This window comes from Accipiter gentilis, chromosome 12 (assembly GCF_929443795.1).
Source record: "Accipiter gentilis chromosome 12, bAccGen1.1, whole genome shotgun sequence".
NCBI classification, from domain to species: Eukaryota; Metazoa; Chordata; class Aves; order Accipitriformes; family Accipitridae; genus Astur; species Astur gentilis.
Genome location: NC_064891.1, coordinates 36,181,114 through 36,202,434, shown reverse-complemented (window position 1 = coordinate 36,202,434; position 21,321 = coordinate 36,181,114). Strand labels below are relative to the sequence as shown.

At 41.4% G+C, this 21,321-nt stretch overlaps 1 protein-coding gene across 2 annotated transcripts in view; it reads right to left on the bottom strand.

The window, feature by feature from the left end:
• Positions 1–942: 942 nt before the first annotated feature.
• Positions 943–21,321, bottom strand: part of G3BP2 (G3BP stress granule assembly factor 2) — a 28,609-nt gene continuing 8,230 nt past the window's right edge. Inside the window, exons 2-12 of one of the 2 annotated variants that reach the window (XM_049814954.1) lie at positions 19,960–20,078; positions 14,992–15,073; positions 13,842–14,015; positions 12,844–12,934; positions 11,778–11,880; positions 10,095–10,275; positions 9,023–9,121; positions 4,566–4,668; positions 2,326–2,454; positions 2,014–2,132; positions 943–1,487 (exon numbers count right to left, since the gene is read on the bottom strand). In XM_049814954.1, coding sequence (XP_049670911.1) covers positions 1,215–1,487; positions 2,014–2,132; positions 2,326–2,454; positions 4,566–4,668; positions 9,023–9,121; positions 10,095–10,275; positions 11,778–11,880; positions 12,844–12,934; positions 13,842–14,015; positions 14,992–15,073; positions 19,960–20,054 — 1,449 coding nt within the window. In that variant the 5' untranslated portion in view covers positions 20,055–20,078 and the 3' untranslated portion in view covers positions 943–1,214. The remainder of the gene's footprint in view (positions 1,488–2,013; positions 2,133–2,325; positions 2,455–4,565; positions 4,669–9,022; positions 9,122–10,094; positions 10,276–11,777; positions 11,881–12,843; positions 12,935–13,841; positions 14,016–14,991; positions 15,074–19,959; positions 20,079–21,321) is intronic. The other variant, XM_049814955.1, reaches the window with a different exon arrangement.

The window sequence follows — 21,321 nt, the reverse complement described above, 5'->3', positions numbered from 1 at the left end:
CAACTCCATTTTCTTTAGCTTTGACATTGATAAAAGAGAAGAGACAACCTGGAGACTACTTGGATGCCTTCTTCCTCCCTTCCCCCCCTCTGCAAAAAAACAGGCGAACTTGTTAATTGAAGAGCAAGGTGGATGATAATTTTAGCAACGTTTACTGATTGAAAGATACTGCAATTTTTTTTAATACAATTTTTCAATGACTTCCTTTAAATGCTTTGCAGCCGATTGGCTTTGCAGCACAGTAATTCATACACTATACTGTACAAAATCACCAGCAAGACTGGAATGATGTATTCATAGAAGGCACCATCATGCTTATTACATTACCAGAGAACTCAAATACAGTCAAGACAAATTTCACTGTACAATGCTTATCGAAGGGGAAAGGGGAAGGAGGAGTGTGTTGAGCAGCCATCCCTGTACTGAAGAGGGGCAGATAGAAAACCTGACGTGAGCTATCAAACTTGTTGCGTACTCAGGGCTATGACTTTGAAACTCTGGGTTCTGTTTAGTTTACAGCTAAATGGATTTCTTCTGGAATAAACTTGTAGTCTTATTAAGGTTTGTGTGTGTACATATGTTGGTCACAGCAAGCAGATCAGATGCCCGCATCGTTTCACAAGCTATTCTGTCTGAATAAGAGGATGAAAGTTTTTTCCTCCGATGCCTCCTGCAGGTGTCAATATAAATGAGTTCAGAGTACCCATTAGTGCATTTTGATGAGCGCGTAAACACGAGTTTGTTTGGAGCCAAGTGTTCTAAGAAGGAAAAAAAAAAGGCAAGCTTCTCCAATTGCACAAATTGCACTATTTGTGTTTCCAACAGTAATAGGCAGAAACAGTAACACTTACACAAAATGTGCAGCAGAGGGTTTTTGACTGAAAGGACCTGAATTCTATTGGGCATGTCCTTTAGTTCACTTTTGTTGCAGATAGTTAACCGGTCTTTTTTTTTTTTTTTTTTTTTCTTTTTTTTTTTTTTTTTCCAGTCCTCAATTCTCCAAGTCTACATTTATAAATTAACAGTGTGACTCCTGTTGTGAAACTGGGGAAAGAACGTCCACCTCAATTTAAACTGGAAACCAAAGGATGCTTTCACATCAAAGAAATTATCAGAAGGGCTGTGTCACATTCCAAAGCCAAAAAAAATTAACAAGAATGCAAACACGATGGATAATGTACCACTGCCAAGACTGTCTGCCCACAGTGGAGATTTCAGCGACGCTGTCCAGTGAAACGGCCTTCCATTTGCCCGGTTCCTCGTCCAGAGCCAAGTTTCTGTGCCATGCCACCTCTTGGAGGGGGTCCTCTTCCATCACGGTCTCGCATCATGCCACCACCCACTATTCCACGGGGACCCCCAGGGCCTCTATCATTGCGACGAATATCCCTACGATCATCGCCTCCACCTCGGGTCTCTCTTTCACGAGCGGCTCTTGTTTTTTTCTCTTCTACGTTCAAGCGCACCTCACCCCGGAACATAATAGGCTTATAGGGAAAAGTGTTCAAGGCACACGTTAGTCACCATTTCACAAAGTCCATTTATACAAGGCATACGAAAACACTGCATTCGCTGCATGCCTCAGCCCACCTTCGCTTACAAGCGGAAGACAAAAATTAACTGTTAACGGTTCCCTGCAGCACACAACCTTAGCCCTAGAGGTCTACAGTAAATGGAAGAGCACTTCTAAGTTCATTTGGCATGCAAGGAATTAAAACATCTTTCTCAAGTAAGGGCAGGGTTGTCTTTGGCCTCTTCACTGCCGGCTTTAGCCTTTTCACTTCAGGGCTAAAGTTCCTGAAGAACTGCTCTGCCAGGTCTCGCTCCCACATACTAGAAATGAAAACCACTGCTTTCTCCTCTCCAATTCCTCAAGTCACAACCACAAATAACCTCACTCCTTTTTCTCACTCCCAGGATGCAGAATTCAGAGACCCACGTGATGCCCTTGAAAAGGTTACGTACTTGATTTTCAGCTTAAAAGGATCTCTAAAAGTAAGCATCAATACTTACTTTTGCAACTAAAATTCGCTGGACTGGCTCAGAATCGTCAAATACCACAAAACCAAAGTTAGGCAGTTTTCCTCCCACTCCTTTAGTATTTATACGAAGTTCTACCACATTTCCGAAGCCTGGGAAAACACAAGTGAAAAGCAATGTTAATCAAAAAACACAGTGCCAGCTCTACTACCCCTCGGCTTGTTCCAGACAACACCTGTAGTGTCACATCATGTAAAAGTTCCCCTGTGTGGCCTTAAGTGAAGGTTTCATAACTTTTCAACGTCATTTTTCTTCTTAGTCTCTGCAGCTGAAATTGCTACTTACTCATGAAGAACTCTTTCAGTTCACTCTCATCGATATCATGCGGCAAGTTCCCAACAAAGAGCTGGTGGCTGTCTGGATAGCGAATTATTCGACGATTATCCGACTCATTCTGTTCCATGTCCCCCCTCCCTGTCGTCAACAGAAAGAAGAAGGCAGAGCCACTGAGGTTAGAAGATGTGTATAGATTTGGATGAACACACCTACAAACAGCACCAAGCACGTTCACTCAAAAAATTCTATACCTTTTGCTCTTGAGCTTATGTTTACCATAGGTGACACAGCAGGGAGGATACCATCTCCCTCTTTACATAGTCCTGACAATTTTGTAGTAATACCACAAAGTATTTTTTTTTCTTTTCGTGTGGTTTCCCTGGTTAGGTTAAATAAATCCATGTTAACTAAAACATCTAGCATACTGGGGAAGTTTGCTCAAGAGGTTCTTGTTATATCTTAAATCATCATACTGAAGAGGCGCTCACTACCTATTAAATTGTACTTTTAAAAAGATTTGGATTTAAGTCAGTTCTTCATCAGTTCCATAGCACAGTAACAGTATCCTTACTTTGGCACTCATATTAAAAACAATGTTTGCCATCACCTCTTCTGGCTTTCTTCTTCCAGCATTTTGCCCCAGATACAAGTGAGAGTTCCTTATGTTCCCTCCAGCTCAGCCGAAGTATTAGTACGCTTAGCAGCGTGCAAGATAAAATCTGACCCAGTATCACCCTTACTAAATCATTACCTGCCTTGCAGCATGACAGTAGCGCACTGTTAGCCCTTTTGTACCTGAGGTATTACTCTGTAGGTATGTACCCCTTTCTCTCCTCTGCTTCCCCTACAAGCCCATTTACAGCAACCTTGCTAGCTCATTTGAAAGGTTTCCTTAAACAGATAAAACAGTTCGCAGGCTTCCTTTGAAAATAAGACCATAGGGCTGAAGTTCTACCATTTGGTCCACTGAGATTTCAGCTTTTTCTGCCCTGCCTCTGCTACACCCCAGCCTAAGATCGGAAATTAAAAGACTCGGGCTTTGTTACACGTTTTCTGCATGACTTCCATTACATCCAAGAGTAGTAGAAATGCAGATTCGCAGTGTGATTTAGCCACAAATTGCAGCTTTTGCTCCCTGCTACAGATGACATGTTAAAAAAAACCAAGAAATGTTAACCTGTAACAGACGTCACAGTTCTTTCTCAGTGCCTTAAATCCTTTCAGTTTCAGCGTTGACCCCGAGTAAAAATACACTTGCACCATTCAAAGCCAAAAGCACTTTTAATCCCAATCCGTACCACCATTTGGTATGCACTTACTGAAAACCTTCCTTAGAACCAATTTTAGCTAGAGTTGGTGGTGGCGCTGACAGCTGCTGAGACTTAACCATTTCTGCAGGCAGCGCTCTGCCAGCTCCTGCCAGCTTTACACTACCACTTAAGGATCACCGCAAATACCACCCCTCCCCTTAGAACTAATGACTTATTTTCACACTTAGGGAAGAAGATGAACTGATCAACATCCCATAACTCTGGGCCTTTGACTAGATAGCTTTTGCCCAGTGCTGCGCAGAAGTCTGCCAAGCAACCAGGCTGGACTGATGAATGCAACTCAGAAGGCTTTCACCTCTCAACACGACTTCTGACGACTGTCAAGTAATGTGCACGTTTTCTAGCCAGACCATCCTACAGTTTTAGATACTCTACAGGAGTAAGAAAATGCAGAGAGCTGGCTGCTCATCCACTAAGACAAACATGAGGCAGCTAAACTGAAAACAGTATTTTAGACAATTACACAAGGTGGAAAAACATGTATAAGATTATTAACTGACTGAGGTTGACACAGTGGGAAGGTTTTCTTCCAAAACAAAGCAGCCACAGGCACTTAAGAGCTCTCACTTCCAAGGTTCAGCAAAATGAAAGGGCATGGGGGTGGGGGGGGAATCCCATCAGATTTCCGTAGCAGCTTTTCAGAACTGCATCAAGCCACAGGAAAAGTACTCAAGCATATAAGTGAGTGGCCTATTAAAAAACATTTCAACAACACAGAAGCTTGGAAATAATGCCTGATCTTTGCAACAACTCATCACCAGCTTGGCCTCCAAATTATATTCCCCCATTTCTAGCTGAAGGCAGTAGGATCAGACAGTTCATTACCAGCCCAATATAATACAGGTACAGACAAGACCCACTGCGGAGGCACCTCTCGTTAACTAGTCCCAGTCAGACACGCACGCTGATCCACATTACCTGGTCGAGGTCCTCGGGGTGGAAAACCCGGTCTTTCCCTGGGACGCTGTTCACGTACACGAGGAGGTTGAGACTGAGCTTCAGGTTTAGTTTCAACTCTTGGCTAAAACAGGAGGAGAACATGCATTATTAAACACCTGCTCAGTAAAAATACCCAAACCCCCAAAACTCACCAAAACAAAAAAAACCCCACAACAAAAGACACAGGTAAGTGGCATGCGCAAAACGAACTCCAGAAGATATACAACCATGTCAATGTGTTTGGGAATACATTTTTTTCACCTCTATAAATTCCTCTGTACCAATCCAGGACTGCAGTGTTCAGTTACCTCTGCTAAAAGGTGCAAAGCAAACATCTCTCAATCGGAGCGTCTCCCCAAAACATGGCTAAGGTGAATTTTCCATGTTTGACCAGGCATTGAGACCCCAACGCTCCATTATTCAAGAATCCCTCAACCTGACTAAAAACCCCGCATAGATGAAATAAAGCTCCCTCAGGCCAAGGTCAAACTTCACGGATTCAGAGGCAGTCCGAGATGAACAGGAACAGATGGGCAAATCACATTTTCTGTCCAAGTCCCTGAGGGATTCTTTTCCTTGAGTGCAGAGCAACTATAAGGAAAGTACCAAAAAGAACAAGGAGAACAAACCAAAAGCCCTCAGAAGTGCAATAAGTATTTCCGATACAGTAAAGCTGCCCGAAATGACAATTTCTACAGACTACCTGCTGAGGATATTCTGCAACTTTCCTGTTGTCAAGACTGTGATGCTCAAAGTACACCCTTTGTATTCTCAGGAACTAGAACACCTATTCCATGTTTTGCAAGCAAAAAAATGCTTTTAAGGATAATTTGAGAAAAAGAGACAGAACAATTAAAAATATTTCTAGGCGGCCTGTTGGCTACTGAAGCGATTTCCAACATTTTTTAAATTCCATTTTCTGTACAACAGTCCAGCAGCTGCTGCTGTGCTGAGTTCTTATCTTAGAAAAACAAAATTATCCTTAGGAGCATAAAGAAGAACACTATGCTCCAAGGAAGATTAAACACAAGGACAACGGCTATAAGCCCAGACTGCTGCAGAGAAGTAGTTTATGTTAAACATGTCCCTTATTTTCTTTTAAGGTCTCAAGATAGCTGACAGTTCCAGCCAGAGAGCACCTCAGAGGGGTAAGAAGACTGTATTTTACATGACACATGCAGGTATTACGCACCAAATAAATGTTTCAGCCCCCCCCGATCACTCGTGCTCTACCCAGCTAGGCATTACCTTGTCCTTCCAACATTTCTAGGATCATTTTTTCAATTCCAAGAATAAGCTAGAAAAATCAGCCTTCCTGTTAAATGTCTTTTCATTATACCTCCTCATGGGTCGCTGGAGCTCCCCTGCCATCTTTTACTCACAAATCTTTTACTGCATTTTAAATTGTACCTCGAAAGCAAAACTCAGTAGATACAGACCCCCATCTCTTAGATACTTATGGCTATCAGGCTTAAACACAGCAGTCCTTCCATCAACCATAGCAAAGACTTGCTAAATCACTTAAGTCCTTCTGTTAAATCCCAAAGAACAGTTAACTTACACCTGCTTGCTTTGCATTTCACTGAACTTCTCATCTATCACACAAACAACAAACAGCTAATCTCATTAGTTGCTTTCTAATCAGCACCATCCCTTTTGACCGCCTCAGTGCCTGTTAAGGGCTGCCATTACAACTCAAGCAGCAGCTAACTGCAACTCTCATTTCACAGAGAGCACCCAAAGTGGACTGAAAGGCACAGAATACCGTTTTCAACACACAACGACTAAAGGAGCACTCAGCCCAGGAGCCGAGTGTGCCACAAACCTCAGCCTTATGGAGCTTTGAGAACAATTAAGGAAAAGGTGACATTTTCCCTTCTTTTCAGGGGCTCATATGGGGAGGGAAAGGGACCTGCTTCTGCTACGGCAATGCTACTGGCAAATGACAGCAAAACCAGCCACAAGCCAGCTTTTATTCACCAACTTTGGAACTGAATACCCCCCCGAAACAGAGGAGGATGGGACAGAAAGTGCAAGAGAAAAGGTGGCTCCAAAGGCTGGTACAATTCTATTTTTAAATCTTAAAAGGCTTAAAAATTTCTCTAGAGTGTGATGACTGCCATAATCAAAATGCAGACATCCAAAGAACCAACTAGCCAAGCAAACAAACGAGAAACCACACTTCATATGAAACAAAAGAAAAAAAAACCCTTGTCATCTCACCAGAATTCCAGCAGCTAGGTTAGATGCATACCTCAGATAGCTACCACACTGTCTCTGAGGGAAATGTGGACCACACAACTTACTAAAGGCACTCATCAATCACTTCCATGAAGGCGCTAGAGATTACAGAAGAGTCTATCCAGAAACCGAACAGATTGAAGGTGGTGAGAGAATGTAGCGTCTATAAACAGACCTGTCCCTGAACTCGCCACTTCTGAGCCACAAGACAAGAGTCAGGGAGCACCCTGCCTGCCTCTGCCCCTCCAGCATGCGTACGACAGCTGATGTGTTAACGCAAATGGGAGGGCAGAATATCTGAAAATGCTATAAAGAGAAGGCCCAATTTATCAGTGTAAGGCAGGTTGATTTCTAATTGCCCACAAGAAGAAAAAAGAGTGAGAAACACTGACTTGTTTAACTCCACAGCTGTAAGTAAACAGGAGCTGAACTGGTGTATATCCAAAACAGTACATGTACAGTCCTTGGAGGGGTTCTGAGTTCATACTACAGAAGCTGTATTTTTAACTTGATAAAAGATGGGGAAAAACTGGAGTGACGCACAGGAAGGAATGAGAATGACAGTTAACAGCTGCTTTGTAACATCACTGATGCTGGCTAGAACAGCTTCCCAAAGGAGCTACCCACCCACTAGTGCAATCTACTGTCCCCATTTACATGCAGGGTATCTGGCATCAGTGGATCCAAGAGAACAGGAACGAGCTGCTACTGATCTGTAACTCATTGTACAAACTGTTCAGGTGCCTTTTCTACCACCTTTCTGTATACCATCTCTGAAAAGCATGCAAGAAAAGGAGCTAAGAACTGACTAATTCTGTCTCCAGAAGAGCTGAGAGTTGAAATTCTTGCCACTTCAGTATTGTTCAGAAACTTCTACACAGAATTACTTAAACATGAAGTCACAGCAAAAGTAATCTAAAAAGCAGAAAGCATGACAAGCTGCAGAGGCAACACGAAAGAGTTCAAGGGGATATCTATAACCTGTACTCGGCTCTCTTGTACGGATAATTTTAACTCATTTTTGCAGTCATCTTACAAAAATCCGCTCTCTCTCTGCTGCAAATAAACCAAAACCAATTTTGGTTTTGCAAAAGGAATATTTATGCTGTACTAGAAAAAACACAGTTTTTATGGCTCAAATAACATCTAAATGCTCAAAAGCCCCGTTAAAGCTTATGAAGACAGGCTTCCCGTTACATAGCCACTACCCGATTTCTATGACAGCCCTCTCAGACCAAAAGCAACACCATACAAGGTGTTTGTTTTGTTTGTTTGTTTTTCTTTTTTAACATGCATTTGGCTGAAGGGCAATCCTAGACAGGTTCCTCTCTGTCAGTAAAAAATGGAGAAGAAATCAGTGCAAAAGCAACAGCTGCAATAACCCAGCCACCCTACTGAAAATTGCAGTCTTTTAAAAGGTTGGACATGAGCTACCACAACATACAGTGCTTTGGTACACCGTGTCAGTAGAAGAGGTTAAAGCACACATTTTCTATTTTGAGGATTTTTATATAGATGAAGGCAGCTGAGTTGAGAGTCTCAGACCGTCTCACACCAGCTTGGCAGGTGCAGGACACAAGCTATCACCCGGTCAAACTTTCTTTCCCCTCCTCACCCAGTCAACCTAGGAATGGGAAGATAGCATTGTCCTGGCAAGGAAATGTGAATCCTTCCATTCCTCCCACAGTCATAAGTTGGTACAGGGTTCTGTGACAAATCAATTATAAATGGATAATGAAATCCAGCGCAATTCTGTAGACATTAGCCTTAGAAGGCAATCTTGCACCTTCTCAGAAACGGTGCTATCCCTTTTTACTGCTGGGGCACTTCCGCCAATGAAATACCCCTTTCAAACACACTTTAGAAAACTACCATTTTGTGGGGAGTTGTTTTTTTTTGTTTTGTTTTGTTTTTTATTTTCCCTTGTAAACCAAACCATACCCCATTAAGAAAGGTCAAAAAAATTTCAGTAGTGATTTCCTGTTTCCATACGAACAGATTTTAACATCACCATCACCCAAAGTTCCACCTGTTACGTGTACGTGCCTTTGCTTGCGACAACAAGGTGAGTGCATTAACATTTAAGACACAATTAATTTGTGCAATTTAAGTCAAACAAATTGATCTGTTAATTTAAAAACTGAAGCAGTTTGCAGAAGTAATGAGACAATCCAAGGTGTTCACAGATGGGTTACCTGTGAGACTGGTGCTTTAACATGGGGTGGAATTCCAGAGGAAGAAACAGTACCACTAGGAGGCAGGTTTTTACTGGTCACTGAAGCCCAAGAGAAAGCCTGCAGGAAATGCAACAAACCTAGGCTACTAATCATGGCAAACCACTGACATTCCTACAGGGAAACTCGTCTGCTGAAAATACACTTTTGGTTCATATCTGACTGTTAAATAACTGTTGTGCAAGCATTACAATGAAGATACAGAAGGATTTGCAGTTCTAGCCATCTGTGGCCTCCAACGGTGTGGAGCAAGTGTGTACCGTGCCCACTACCGCTACTTGAGTAAGCCCAGTTCCCTCAGCATCCCCAGATCACTGCTTTCCATGATGTAACCAAACCTAGGACTGAAAACCCTGTAGTGTTAAGTGTCTTCGCACAAAGAAAGAAAGAGGATGCCAGAAGTTTGAAGTAAAAACAGAAAAGAGAAAAAGGATTGGAAAAAAACCAAACGGGAGACACGCTGGAGCTAGAAAATGACCTCTCTCCAGCTTTCACCGGTTCCTCCCATCTCTTTCAAACTACCTCAGTGTAACTATACCAGATGACGCACGGTGTGCCCGGTCGTTTTTTAAGATTAGGCATCCTGCCTCTAAAGGAGCCAGTCAATGCCTCATAGTGACTTTGAACCTATACGGCCAGCAATTTTGCAAGCGTCAAGGCATTATGGTTTTTTCAAGGAAGAGCAGTGGTTCCCATTGTATGAGATTTTTGTTGGTGGTAGCCTGAGGTGTTTTCTTAGCATATGTTAACTCTACATTTAAAAAGGTTTACACATGCATAAAACCACACACACACACTTTACAAGCAGAACATTAAATTTATGATAGGTGACTTGAGCAGCACTTAAAAATAACATTATTTCCTTTTTACTGAAACTTCGCATTTTTACAAGTTCAAGGTTCAAGTCTAGCTGTTCATACAGCATGACACTGAAAACAGGTACCAGTTTGGCCACTCAAAAAGGCTAAGTTCAAAACCAAATCCTCTGGTTTACCATCTGCACCTAGAAGCACAGATATGACTTTTAACTAACCTTTGGTGGTTCTTGTGGTAGTGAAACAGGTTCTACAGGAGGCGGAGATGGAGACTTCTCTTCCAGCTCCTCAAGGGTCTTTTCTTCTACTTCTGCTTTCAGCTCCTCGGTTTTTGTTTCAGATTCCAGTTCTGGCTCAGGTTCATGAGACGATTCTTCTAGCGCCTCCTCTATCCCATTGCTACAATAATCAAATGCATTTTATGCAGCTTATCAATTGCTTTGTATTTTATGACTTTTTATAAGCTATGCTATGGTAAAGGCTGGTGTTAAAAAATATCATTCTGTTTCCAGTTGCTACCATATGGTACCTATATATCCAGTACTGTGAGAAGTTAAACTATACCCCTGTAGTTGTCTACAAAGCCAGATTTTACTCCTGCTGAAGCAAAGACATGTTTTACAATTCTCTGCAGAGAATGTGAAAATCACACAGACATATAAACCTTTTAAGGAATAGGTGCTAAACTCAAGAACTGCTGCTCCTAACAGAATAGAAGCACAGTGAGACACCAATGGAACACTAAGCTATACACATAAATGAAGCCAATTTTGGAATGAAACCCGCAGCTTATTTACAAAAATCCCATACAAGACCTTATGAAAGGAGCTGTGAGTCTTGTTCACTGAAAATCGCAGGCAACTTCTTCTCTACTCTGTGTGTTCCAAATGTAAGGGCCCTGAGGTTCTTCACTTCTCTGTTCAGCCATCTCAAAAGCTTACTGATAGCAAATACTTCTGCCTATGCAGCTCCCCCCACAGGTTAGCATATGCCCAAGTGACTGGTGAATGTTGCCTTTGCAACTTCTTTCCAATTGGCACAGTAACCCAAAACCAAGACCTGACTTAATGCTTTTAGGCATCAAAAACTTCCTGCAATATCTTGAGCAAGTCACCTCCAGAATTCCAGCAGACTCCCCTCTTAGCTAAGATTTCTCATGAAAAGCATTATGTGACCAGCATTTAGCGTCTTCACTGATGCATTTAACAGACATCATCTAGTGATGTCATTTTTTATTTTTTTTTTAACAAGAAAACCATGAAGTCAGTTCTGGCCCTTTAAAAAGCATTCCTATGTTTCAAAAAAGCAAAGGGTTTTGGCGTTGTTTGTTTCTTTGTGTTGGGGTGTGTGTGTTGGTGTGTGTTGGGTTTTTTTTTAATTAAAATGTATTTTTCTTACAAAACATGAAGAAACTTTTTTCTCATCTTGTTTAGATGTTAAGACACTCAGGATAGAGATCTATTCTTCCAATAGAGCTGTACAGCAACTTCTCAAAAAGCAGACCTTCCTCTCAGCTTCAAGTGCTACCCAAATTTGAGGAGTAACATACCATTAACCACCTCTTTATTAACCCATCTGTTCACATAAATTACATCATATCAACTCACTGTTATAAATTTACATAACAAAGACTCCATTAAGTGTGTACAGACACATAGTTGCTACCTTTTCACCTCATATTTGAAACCAGAAGAGAAAATAACTAACAAACATAACATTCCCCACTTCCTCTCTCCATTCAAGAAGCAATATTTCAAAATAATATAACCTTAACATAACAGATCCATATCAAGTGTAGTTTCCTAAACTACCTGTTAAATCACATCCAGAATCTGAAGCCAAAGCAATTCTGTCATTTTCACTAAAAAAGCAACTTCACATAAATAGAATGGACTTCTTACGTTACAGGATGGTTTTCATAGTAAGTACTGCTTGCATTCTCTTGCACAGGTTCAGGTGATGGTTGTCTTTCCTCCTGCTCCTCTTCCACCTCTTCCTCAGACTCTGTCACAAAAAGAAAAACTTCCTTAAACATCTCTGCAAGCATACACAAGCCAGACTTAAAATAAAAGCACATTAAACTAGTAGTAATCAAAATAAAGCTTCATCAACAAAATAAGGCAAACTCAGCTGCAGGATAAGATAGAATACCCTTCCCCTTGTTCAAGAGGCTTTGTTTCTTACCATTTTCACAAAAAAGAGAAACTAGAGACATACTGCTGCTAGAAATTTCTGGGAAGAGGGTTTGAGGGTCTTTTAAAGCAGGAGATGCTTTTCATACAGTGGCAGTAAAGGAGAAAGATTGCACTATTAGCTCATAAATCCCAGTACCTAAAACTAAAAAGATGAACCTCAAATACAAGGATGATTGCCTAAGATGCTTTGCTCCACAGAACCGAGATGAAAAAATTCCAGAAATTATCCAGTGAACCCATGTACATGCATTCTGGTTGTAGTCTGATTTGCTTTGCCTCAGCGAACAGAGGGGGGAAAAAACCACCCAGGTCAAGTTCATCCCCTGAATAGAGATGAGTTACTGAATGTGATGACATGAAAATGAATTACATGTCATATTTGAAAAGCCAATTAGATTTTCTTCTTCAAATCACTTCTAGGTAAAGTTCAACTGATCAGAGAAATCAAGTCTACCTGATGAAACTAGTGCCAGCAAAAGTACTATTGCTCATGATTTCTATTCTCTGCGAAGCCTCATCCACCCCGAGCCAGTCCAGCCCTTCAAGGAATAATGTACTACTATGGGACCTTAATTTTACAGAACGTTTTGGACCAGCAGATAGTTCCAGCAACATAACTCCCCGCCTCAGCCCCCTCCCAAATTACTACGCTCCACGAGAGTGCAATACAGTTCGTGTCTTTCCATGTCCTCTAGATACTTCGGAAAGCTCTCCATAATACATGCTAGAGGAACAAGAAAAAAGCAAACTCTACCTGTACAGTTCTTCTCACCTTCATCAAGTTCTCCTTCTGAATCCCCAAATACTTCATCTTCATATCTGAAGATATCATTATGGACATAGAACTTGTTTGGAACAGAACCCTGTAAAAGAGCAACATGGGTTTTTTTTCATATATGGTATATTAGTAGCCAACAAGAAGGATGGATTAGAGATATAAGCTTTGGGTACACGCCAACAGCTTGGAATAGGACTAGACTATTTCACTAAAGCCATTTTCCAAGCAGTACCTCTTCTCTAAGCAAAATTTGAACGGTAACTTCCACCCAACTGAAAAAGGACGTTTCAAGTAGAAGAAAAACAATTTTGCCAAGTCACAGCAATCACAGGTTCTAACTAAAGATTAAGTCCCTCAGTTTCATTGGGGAATTTGAGTTTTCCCTATTACAAAAACTTTACAATAAAAAACCAGAATGAACTTTCATGAGGTGACTGTATGCTTATAGCATTGCATAGAGAAACAGGGAAGAAAGTCAACACGACTCTAAAGCATTAATCGCTAACCACACAATAGTTTGTGATGAAGTGGGGGAAAGAGGTAGAAAGAACACAGGACACCTTTTACCCTGACACAGCTCTGCTCTCACTAAGAGCTAATTTTGAGCAGTAACTTGCACAGCATCAACCCATACTCACATTTGCCAGCAAACTTGAAGAAAGGACAGAACTACACTAGAGACTTGGTCTGCAGAGCTGAACATTATGCTTTTTATTTATTTGTGCCAATGGCAGCTCCCAAATGCAAGCTCCAATTTCCTTTGTATTACTGCTCCAATACTTCAAGTCTAAGAAAATAAAACAGCTCAGGATGGGTCCAATATACTCATTTCTCTGCACTCCCACACTGTGAAACATTTAATGATAGCCCCTGTGCCAAGCTCTGAAAGCCAGATCATATCTTTTGCCCCAATATGACAAATTGTATGTAGCTACAGGTCAGGTTTCCATCATCCTTATTTGAAGTTAAAAGACAATCTTACATATACTTACTTCTGGAGCAAGCACAAAAGTCTGCATGAACTTCCTCATTGGTTGCCCGTTGTTTGACAGCTCTCCCATTACTTGCACAACCACTCCATCACTCAGAGTAGCATGAGCATCCACATGACGAATCTTGGTGTGGCATTCGCTGAACTGTAATGACATCACTTTCTTGTGTATCTCCTAGAAACAGAAAGTTACATTTTACCTACACTTAGTTTTGCACAGAGCTTTACACCTTTTAAATACCTGAGTCTGAACTAACAAAAAAAAAAAAACCACCCCACGGAAGCTCAAAAGCTAAATACAGGAACCAGGAAGTGTCTTTCACTGAAGACAGTCTGCCTGAGCTCATCTAACTTTTATTCTGAAGTTTCCACCAGGATTCAAGTACTTCTCAGGGTGGTCAAATAGCGTACAACTTGCTATCCAATTCTTCCAGCTGTATTACAACATATAACCTATTTTAAGAATTCACTTGTTTAAAGGGCTTGTGAGAGGGACAGGATTTACCTTGTGTTTTGGAAAAAAACAAAGCACCACCCCCCAAAACAAAAAAACCCAACCCTCTATGCATCCACAAAGTACCCGAACGTCACAGGAAGGGGTAACATCTGCACTGCCGCCAAGACTTTTGTGCCAGCAAATCAGGTTCCGCCAGGGAAAGGAGAAGAAACCAAACCTGCCCTGGGCTAGAAGCCACATTGCTCAAAGATATGGCTACCACAAGAACATGCCCCTAGGTGACAGACATTATTCTGGAAACTCCACTCACAGAGGAATTTGGTAACATACACAATTCCATGCAACTGGCAATGATCAAAGTCCCCTTCCTAAGGAACCACTTCTTACTGAAATATGATACATCAATAGCACAAGTCTAACAGGTCCTCTTGATTTTGTTTCCCATCCTAAATATATTTTCTGCAGTCCAGATGCAAAGCTGATGAACCAAACACAACCCACAATAAAAGCAGCAACAATCAAACAAAAAAAATTCAATCCAACAAATTCATATCTGACTCTGAACAGGAGGCAGTATCACAATACATTATTTACCAGATAAGAAAATCAAAATAATTGGCAAACAAAAAAGACTGATTTATACAACTAAGTTCTGAACATTAATGAGGACTACAGGACTGATTTGGATACGCACAGCTTGACCATACACTGCTTCCTGCGGTTTCCCACTGGCATCCAGTCCTCCATGGACATAAGAAGAATTCCTGCCATAAAACCTGCAAGTAAAGAGATGTAAAGGTCATAGCAGCGAAAGCGTAAGAACCAAATCCAACAAATATTTTAGCCATAAGTTGTGGAGCTAAATGCATCAGGAATTTCAGCACAAACAGCAGTTCAAGACATATTTTCCAGTTGTGAGGCTCCAAGAATACAGGAACAAACATTATTGTTGTCATAGTCGGTATTCCAGTTTGCCCGAGATATGTAGCAAGCTCCTAAATCAATCTCAACCTTTCACTTGCTTCCTTTAAGCAAGGTGGCCGTTTTCTCTTGATGGTTCCCCAACGTCAAAATCATCTGCCCACGTTAAAGCTGCGCGACCCAGCCAAGGCGTTAGCCTAGGGAGGAACAACCCGCCTGCCTCTCCTCTGAATCCCCGTTCTCTTCAAAGCTTCGGGCAGCAGTGAGGGGTTCTGCCTTGGATTCAGACTTGTCTGACCAGCCAACCCACCTCCCCATCTATCCCATCTCTCAGCTCTACGTGGCTGTTATTTCGCACTTCAGCTTTCTCGGAAGCAGTGGCCAAAGAGCTCATTACAAAACTCCAAAGTTATTAGAAAAGACCACATTCCTCTCAAACACCACAGCTGAACACAGAGCCCCCAGAATAAATGCTGTCTGAAATCAAGTGTAAAACACCAGCAAATGAAAGAAGGCCAAACAAAACTGCATCTTACTGCTGCCACACCGGGGTATAAATTCAGTACTAGATGTAGCCCAAAAGCAGCACTCTATTCTTCTTACAGTTAGACAGTGAACAGTATTTTATTTGCATTAATTGCATCACTGAGTACAATAATTGTATCACCACTTATAGCAGCCTCCACTGTATAACTTGACACAAAACTAACATTCCCTATTTATGCTACCCAACAAGTAGCAGTTGTGGTTTTGGTCTTGCAAGCAGCACAAACCTCTGCACCACTCCAGGAAAAACAAACCCTGACACCCTTTCTTGACCTAGCTTCTGGACTGGATTTCAAAAGCCCATATTTTCTCTATGTAATATACGTACACTGGCTTCCAATATTTTTCTTACATTTTGGAGATCTCTTTGTACTTTCATTTCACTTCCAAATTTTGAGCCTAAAATATTCTAAGTTTTGTTTTGGATATTTACTGCCAGCTTATAAAGCATGTGACAAATGCTTAATATTTTCCATACGTTTAAATTAATAGAACAGACAAAACCATCATATCACACCTTCCATGGGGTAGGAATGCTAACATTTGTCCTACCTCTACAAGATACCATTATTAACCACTCTTGTACTGTATATATGAAATAAAATTCTCATTAAGTACTTCTGTAAACTCGCTGTCACTCGCATTAGCAGGGGTACAGAACATTTCCCTCTGGTTAAACAAGCCAATGCAGAGGGTCAGTGTTAAGATTCAGAATTAAACACTAGAACTTCCACAGTTGCCATTTCTTGGTTTATCCTACTAAACCTAGAAACTCTTTCCAGTTCTACTTTTCCAAAATACCAGCCCAAGATTTTAACTCTCTTGACTATGTCCAGAAAAAAGTCTGGGAAATATTAGATTATTTTCTTTGCTACCAACTGCATAACCATGTTTTTGAGCGTGGTCCAGCACTTCCTAACAGCAAGGAAAAACAGAAGTTCTGCTGAAGCAGTGCACAAGCAGATAGGAAAACATCCTTTCACTCTCTAAATTCCAAAGTAAGCCCTCTGAGAGTCAGCATCTCTTACTAAGTGCTTTCACAGGGGGACCAAGAGTTTGAGCTTGCCTTTAAGGAACTGTTCAAACTCTTTGGTAGGCAGAAAACCTAACAAGTGGGAACTGCAGATCAGGAAAGGAGTAAATGTTAAGTCCCCAGTTACATGTAACTACAGATTTTCAGTTAAGGGGCCAGTAAAGCCATATAAATCCACCTAAAGTACAACAAGCATGCAAACTACACCGAGTAACATCCATTTAGAGGGAAACTGATCTCTGCTTACCTGCAACCTCTGGATAAGCTTTGGATAATGACTAGCCATGGGATACTCCGTGCTCTTCTCAAGCTTTTAGTAGGATAAACAAATAACTTTAACACTTGCTGTCCCGACTCCCTTATCGCTGCAAGAAGGAGCACACTGAGCATCAGGAAGCCCTGAAAACCAAAATCCTTCTGTGGCAGTGAGCCAGCTATTGTTCAGACTAACAGCAAGAGAAAGAGGGAAGATAAGATGCCCTCTTAGAAGAATATCACTCATAAACAAGGTGGGGCCAAAGAACAGAGAGGCAAATGTCCTTCATATCCGAGCCTGACTAGAAAAAAGCAGCTACCTCTGCAGCCCAAAAAAAAGGGACAGCAGTGGCAGAGATTAAAACTGGCTAGAAGACATTTCACACAAGCAGCTCAAGAATCAGCTATGATTCAACCAAACCATATCAAAACCTCCAGGACACTTCTGTGCAGAGGTATTTAAGAGAAATTTCATAGATGCTATTGTTAGTGATGCATGTGCCACCTTTCAAGTGGACAGAGAATATTCGTGAGCACAGAGTATCACCTGCACCAGGCGAGCTTGCCTTGTGCGCATCTACCCAGCTCCCCTGGCCTCAGCAGGGCCATTCCAGGAGACAGTTAACCAACCGGTCAGACAGCCCCTCCACTTCATAGACGAAGAAAAATTCTGTGAAGTTTTTGGACTAGAACCTTTGATGAAAACACAGTTCCTGCAAGAAGGTTAACTCTACGGAAAATTCCCCATTCCCACTCAACATACCACACATACAGCATAATTTGGAAAGCTGCATTCAGAGTTCTTTGACTAAAGCTTGAGATTTAAAGGTGTGGCAATAATATCTAGTACCTCCCATAAAGCACCAAAGTTGTCTTCAACAGGCTAAATGTCTCTGCAGACACCATTTTTCCTCACAGAACACTTCTGCCAATTTCATATCACCCCAATCTGGAAACATCAGTCTACATCCCATATGTCCCAGGAACACCAGCTCCATAACGCTCCCATAGCATGTGTTAATACTGATGCAATGGAAGTAATGTCGCCATACTAAGGGAAAGCAGGAGGGATGGCAAACCTGGAACAGCTGGCTGCTCTTCCTTGACTGAAGCAGTTAGGGAAGAAAAACATACCGACAGTATTCTTGCTTAAACACCCACACCCCCTCCCCCAAATCATGCCAAAGGTACAGTCACTATCATTACAGGTAAATGCTCTTATGAGCAAAATCAAAGACTATTTTCAACACTGAGTTTGAGGCATGGGTGATCTACCCCCATATATGGTTTAACTGCCATTGAAAATAAATGTCGCAAAAGGAAAAGGCAATCTCACTGTAGAACCGATACAGTTCTCCCTCTGCCTGTAGTATTTAAGCTGTGAAGCGTGGCCTAATCATCCCTTATATCTGTCTCCTTGTTTATGCAAACAATTTCTGGGTTTCAGAGCAAAATGACAGCACACTGGACAAGGAACTTGTCTTACTAACTCAGGCTCTTCTGTCATTCAAAAATGACCCTGCTGTTCCGATATCAGGATTTCCACTGGATCATTTGCTCACAACGTAATTGTTGCCTTGAAAAACTGGTACAGTCACACCCTTTCTAAGTCTTTTAAAATAATTTCAACTGCCTGACCTTTACGGGCAATCAATAGTTATGGATATTGACAAGATGCTAACTGCTGACAGACTTGCCTAAGAGGTGCCTCCAAAGCTATGTTCAAATCAAGAGGTCCCTTCCCAGGCCTCCTGAGGAAAACACCCAGGTGTGATATGCACATAAAGAACACAGTTCTGGGGTCAGAGAGCGCTGTCTCTATATCAGGTATCAATATGTTACATGGACATACTCCTCCAGTTGTTGATCTGACTCATTTGTTGAAGTTTTGAGGGCGAGGAAAAATTCTGCAATTGCTAGAACTCCTGCTTTTAATTTCTGTTAGATTACTAAACATAGATTAGGAAAGCCTGGAATACACTGCTCAGACACCTTAAAAATAGATTTAAACACAGAAAACAACATGGCTCCACCACAGTTCAGTAATTTAAGTAAAAATACCATTCATTTTCCCTACCTCAAAGCTATAGTTGAAAAGAGGCATTATTCAAAAGACTGAATTCTTAAGTAAGCCACCTAAGAGCTCTAACTTGTGCTCAAACAGTCCAATTTTTCAGCGTCAACATTATGTCAAGTTCTGAGACAAGACCAACCCAAGCAGTGACTGCTTTTTTTCTTTTTATAGTCTGGCAAAGCTACATACAGCTTTATTTATTACAAGTCCATGCTGCTCTAAGTCCCAATGTGGAAATGCAAAATCTTAAGCAACAAGCTCTATGTAGCCAATCAAAACCAGGAAAAGAAGGAAGAAAATAAAAAAAAAAAGGGAAGAAATACACTCAGAGTACCACTTAAATAGTGGACACGAGTAAAAAAAAACCTACGGTATTTCCCACCTATCTTGTTCGGGCTATGACATTTATACTTAAATCTCCAATCATAATCTGGATAAAAACTTCTCAGAGGCAATGCAAAATATAGTAAGCTGAAATAATTAGCACGCTTGTCTTGAGTACTAAATACAAGTGCTTCCTCTGCCATTTTATTTCCTTTTCTTTTCTATATTTTTAGAAAAGTATTTCCAGAATACGTACACATTGCCATTTTATCAGCTAAGCAGCAGCTCATTTTTCCGCACAGCAAATACCGTGATAACATGCCATACATCCATACGATCAGACTTGGTTCTAGTGCCTAAGGAGTCTTCAGTAAGATGAAATAGTTTTCCAAGAGCCCAAAAGTTAGCCAGGTCCATTTCCTCCTGTACTCAGAAATTAATGTTTATCTGATTTATTATGAACAGGACACGTTCAAAAACATTAGTCACTTTGTGCGTGAAAGCGTTACCTGTGCAAGAAGTCAGGAGCTTTATTTAGCAGAGTGTAGTACTGTCTCACGAACTCCCGCCCTACGAGCAGGGGACTTGGCTTCTCCATCACCATTTCTTTGGTACACAGTGTCAAATGCTGTAATTAAAAATATTCACATTAGTTTGAAGACAACCCTATATATCACAACTTCCCCATAAAGGGGATAAGTACAATGATATTAGAATTGAAACAATTATGTAAACAGGAACTTAATTCACACAGAACTAATCCACTAATTCGGGACACCCTCCCCCACCTCCTTTGAGTCAATTTATGTGTAGAAACAAAGTCCCTTACAAAACAGGTGCTTTAAAAAACAAAACAACAAAAAACCCCAACCAACCAACCAAAAACCCTGTTAAAAACATGTAGCCCCATTTATTTAACCCTTTGGCAATAAACTGACGAACAATTAAAAATCCAAGTTAAACAGCACTGCAAAACAAACACGAATACACTTTCTTAAGTCAGCCGGTAACATTCCTTTATCTCAAAGCACATCTGCTTCAAAAGGCTACTGTCACACCTGTAACACAAAGACGGTAGCACCAATATTCTGAAGTAATTACGTGGCTAGATTCACATTCCCTGAAGGCTGGGAAGGGAAACCTTTACACCTCAGAGATGACCAAAGCCTTAGGTACTACTTGTCCAACCTAACTGCATTTCATGTTTGTTATAGAATAATTTAGGTTGGAAAGGACTTCTGGGGGTCACCTGGTTCAACTCTGGGCACAAACTATGACCAGTTTCTAACACATTGCTCATTAAAACAAGTTCTGAATAAGGTTATTCACTAACATGTAAACAGAACTCCCATTTGCAATTTGTGCCTGTCAGCTCTCAATTCAACGTGGCGCATCTTGAAGAAATACGGATCCACACCCTCCCACCTGGTAGTTGAAGGTAGCAGCAACAGTTCATCCCCCGACTTCGGTCCTCTGTTCTCCAGGCTGAACAAGCCCAGCCTTCTCAAAGCCCCCCCTCTCTGGGCACGCCAATCCTCTAACGATCCTGGTGACCGTACACCAGACCCATTCCAGCATGTTGGTTTCTTTCCTGTACTGCGGAGTTAAAACTGGGAGCAATACTCTGGGTCTGGGTGTCACAAGAGTCCAAATGGAAAGGAAGCATCACTTCTCCTCACTACACTCGTGCTTACGCAGCCCAGAACGCAACCGCCCTTTATCACTGCAAAGGTACGCTGCTGACTCAAGTTCAACTTTTCTGCCAGGACGCTAAGGTCCGTTTGTGCAAAGCTTCTTGGTATCCAGGTGTTTCCCAGCCTTTACTTTTGCATGCAGTTTTTCCACGCACATACAGAACTTGCTAATTTGCC